General features: G+C 48.1%; 1 protein-coding gene across 1 annotated transcript; it reads left to right on the top strand.

Annotated features, from left to right (window-relative positions):
* The first annotated feature begins 614 nt into the window (after positions 1 to 614).
* BJ212DRAFT_1407239 (uncharacterized protein) lies at positions 615 to 1,711 on the top strand. The gene is made up of 4 exons (XM_041337432.1): positions 615 to 1,034; positions 1,105 to 1,239; positions 1,337 to 1,515; positions 1,580 to 1,711. The coding sequence occupies exons 1-3, from the start codon at positions 905 to 907 to the stop codon at positions 1,369 to 1,371; spliced, it is 300 nt and encodes a 99-aa protein (XP_041185417.1). The 5' UTR covers positions 615 to 904; the 3' UTR covers positions 1,372 to 1,515; positions 1,580 to 1,711.
* The last annotated feature ends 1,021 nt before the right edge of the window (positions 1,712 to 2,732 follow it).

Genomic DNA, 2,732 nt, shown 5'->3' with positions numbered 1-2,732 from the left:
TTCCGATTGACGTTAGACACGTTCACTCGACTCTCGATTTCATGCACTGCGAAAACGAGATGTGATAACGGATGGGCCGATAGAAGTGCCAGCCATAGTTAATCTGGATACAAGCAAAGTCGATATGTAATATACCTAGGTTCAGCCATGATGCTGGCATTCACAACACATACACTTGATCAGCAGGGGAATAATCCACCCGTCCGAATCGAGCTGTGAGGTCCTCAACGACATCGATCAGCAGGCCGCAGTCACATCAAACCACCACACTAACCTATAGTCGAAAGCCGTGAATCTTTTCCTGCGCAAGACGAACACACACGGGCGGCGGGCCATCAGGAAAACGTAATTCACTATAGAGTGCTACAGAGCGCTCTGTAACACTCTGTAATGAATTACGTTTCCTGATGCACTCAGTTTGAAAGCGGCTCCACTGTCTGATCAAGAAAACCGTCTCACTAGTATTATGTAAGTAGTGGAGCTTGAGTCTTCGTCATGGCGCACATGATAGCGACGGCATGAGAGGTAGACTTGTACTAAACTTGGTTATCAGGCCAGGATGTGTTCAGTGTCGTGCCACATCGGGGCCCCCCTCAGCCATCCTCGTCCTACACAACTTGAGAAGTCTTGGGGCATGGTCGGGGCCATACATGCACCCTAATCGGACCCGAACAGCCCGCAATCAGAACTTCCAAACAATACGTAGGCCACTGGCACACGATTTAAATCTATCCCAACACCGTTAGTCTCCATTTCTCCTGTCAGTTACAGAGCCGACGAACGGTCTTTATGGTTTGCTCCCAGAATGTTTAGCGGGGTCCTTAGGATATAAAAGCAAAGCGTCTCCCTGCCATCTGAGAGTTATTCGAACTCGAATAGATCATACAGTACCTCGTGCAACCAAATGCGTTTCTCTTTGCTTGCCGTCATTGCTGCCCTGACAGCATTTATGTCTGTCAGTGCCACACCAGGTGTTTTCAGCAGGGCATGTACTGCCGATGGCGAATCTTGCGGCGAAAGCTCCGAGTGCTGCTCTGGAAAGTGCGGGTATAATTTTGTGAGTTTGCTTTGGATCCAATGACAGGATCCAACCTCGCGACTGACCCTTTGCACTTTGTAATAGAATTGTGGTGGGATGTGCTATCCTAAGAACTGGCAAAATTCTGAAGAGTTGGCACGTCGCGAGAGTGAGTCACTTTTCTGCCTTCGTATTCAATGGAGTTATTCATGGCTCGATTCCTAGTGACTTGCTGAGTTGGTCGTTATGATCGTTGTTGGGCCAATTTACACTGCCGCTCGGGCAATGGGAAGCCTTGAATAGAGGAATAGCACACACCCAATATGATATTGACTCGAAAACGCAGCATATGAGTGAGCAAGGTCGTGTCCAGCCAGCTTGACGCCTTTGTGACTTCGAGTTGATGGTAACGGTCGTAGAGAAGAAATTTGACACATCCGACCGATCATAACGCTTGTGTTCAGGTTTAAACCCACTTCCGTGCCAGCGACTAGAAACTAGTAGAAAGCAACATTTTAGCTCAAATCGACTGGACAAGCTAGAGGTGTAAATGCTTAGTACCCTCAGACAAGAGTGCGAGAACACATTAGTACGAACTCTTACAGACCATACATATCAGTTTGTCAATCAAAGAGCAGACAGGTTTCCCGAGAGGTTATAAAGAAAGTATATCGAGACGAGTGGCAGATCGCCATGTTGCACTGCCGGTAACCTGATAGATTACCGTGTACCATCGTTCTACCACGTTGTTTACAACTCCTGCCATTTACTTCGACCATTGGCTTCTGGCTTACTGTAGCTCGATTTTCTCTCCCGCACTAACGGTAGCTAGGGGGCGTTCTATCCATCGAAATTATAGCTGAGTGGACACTTAATCATGGCACGAATAACAACGCTCTCCCTTCTTGCATTCTTCGCGTTATTTGCTCCTTTCACGCACGCCATCAAATTCGCCCTTCCAGCAGCTCGCTTGCCCATCCCAAAATGCATATGGAACGCTGCGCATACCCATGCACTTGTCATTGTCACCGCCAACGTTGGACCCGGGGCACACCAACGGGTAGACATCGAAATTTTGGATTCAACCCCCCACCGCAATGTCTATCTCTCAAAACGCGACATTAAAGGCGAGACGAGACTTGCTGTCACAGCACATGGCGAGGGAGAGGTTGGAGTGTGTTTTAAGAATTATCTATCTCCTGGTACGTTTGTTGTTGCCAGGTGTCTTATTGGCCATTACTTATGGCATTATAGACATCAAGCTAGACATGGCGCGGAATATGTCGCGCACCGTCGATCTGGATATTGATATCGGGGCTGACGCCGTTGACTACAAGTGTGTACCCAGTTTGTTCGCTATGATAGTTTACTGACTCCCTCCTTGTCATCAAGTGCGATTGCAAACCAAGAATCACTCTCTGGGCTTGAGACAGAAATGCGAAAGCTGGAAGGCGTTGTAAAAGAGATAGTCGACGAGCTCGAATATCTCAAGAAGCGCGAAGAACGTTTTGCAGACACCAACCGTCAGTCTTCCTTCGGATTCCTGCGCATTACCTCTTATGAATTTTATGTTCCTTGCAGTTGTGACGAATCGCCGGGTGCAGAATTTCGCCTGGTTCACCATTCTTGCCCTCGCGGCCCTTGGCGTTTGGCAGATTCTCCATCTCCGGTCGTTTTTCAAGCGCAAGTACCTCATTGATTGATGAGTATGTGA

Source organism: Suillus subaureus (assembly GCF_016647635.1).
Source record: "Suillus subaureus strain MN1 chromosome Unknown BJ212scaffold_237, whole genome shotgun sequence".
In the NCBI taxonomy this organism is placed as follows: domain Eukaryota; kingdom Fungi; phylum Basidiomycota; class Agaricomycetes; order Boletales; family Suillaceae; genus Suillus; species Suillus subaureus.
This window is presented reverse-complemented; position numbering and strand designations above follow the sequence as displayed.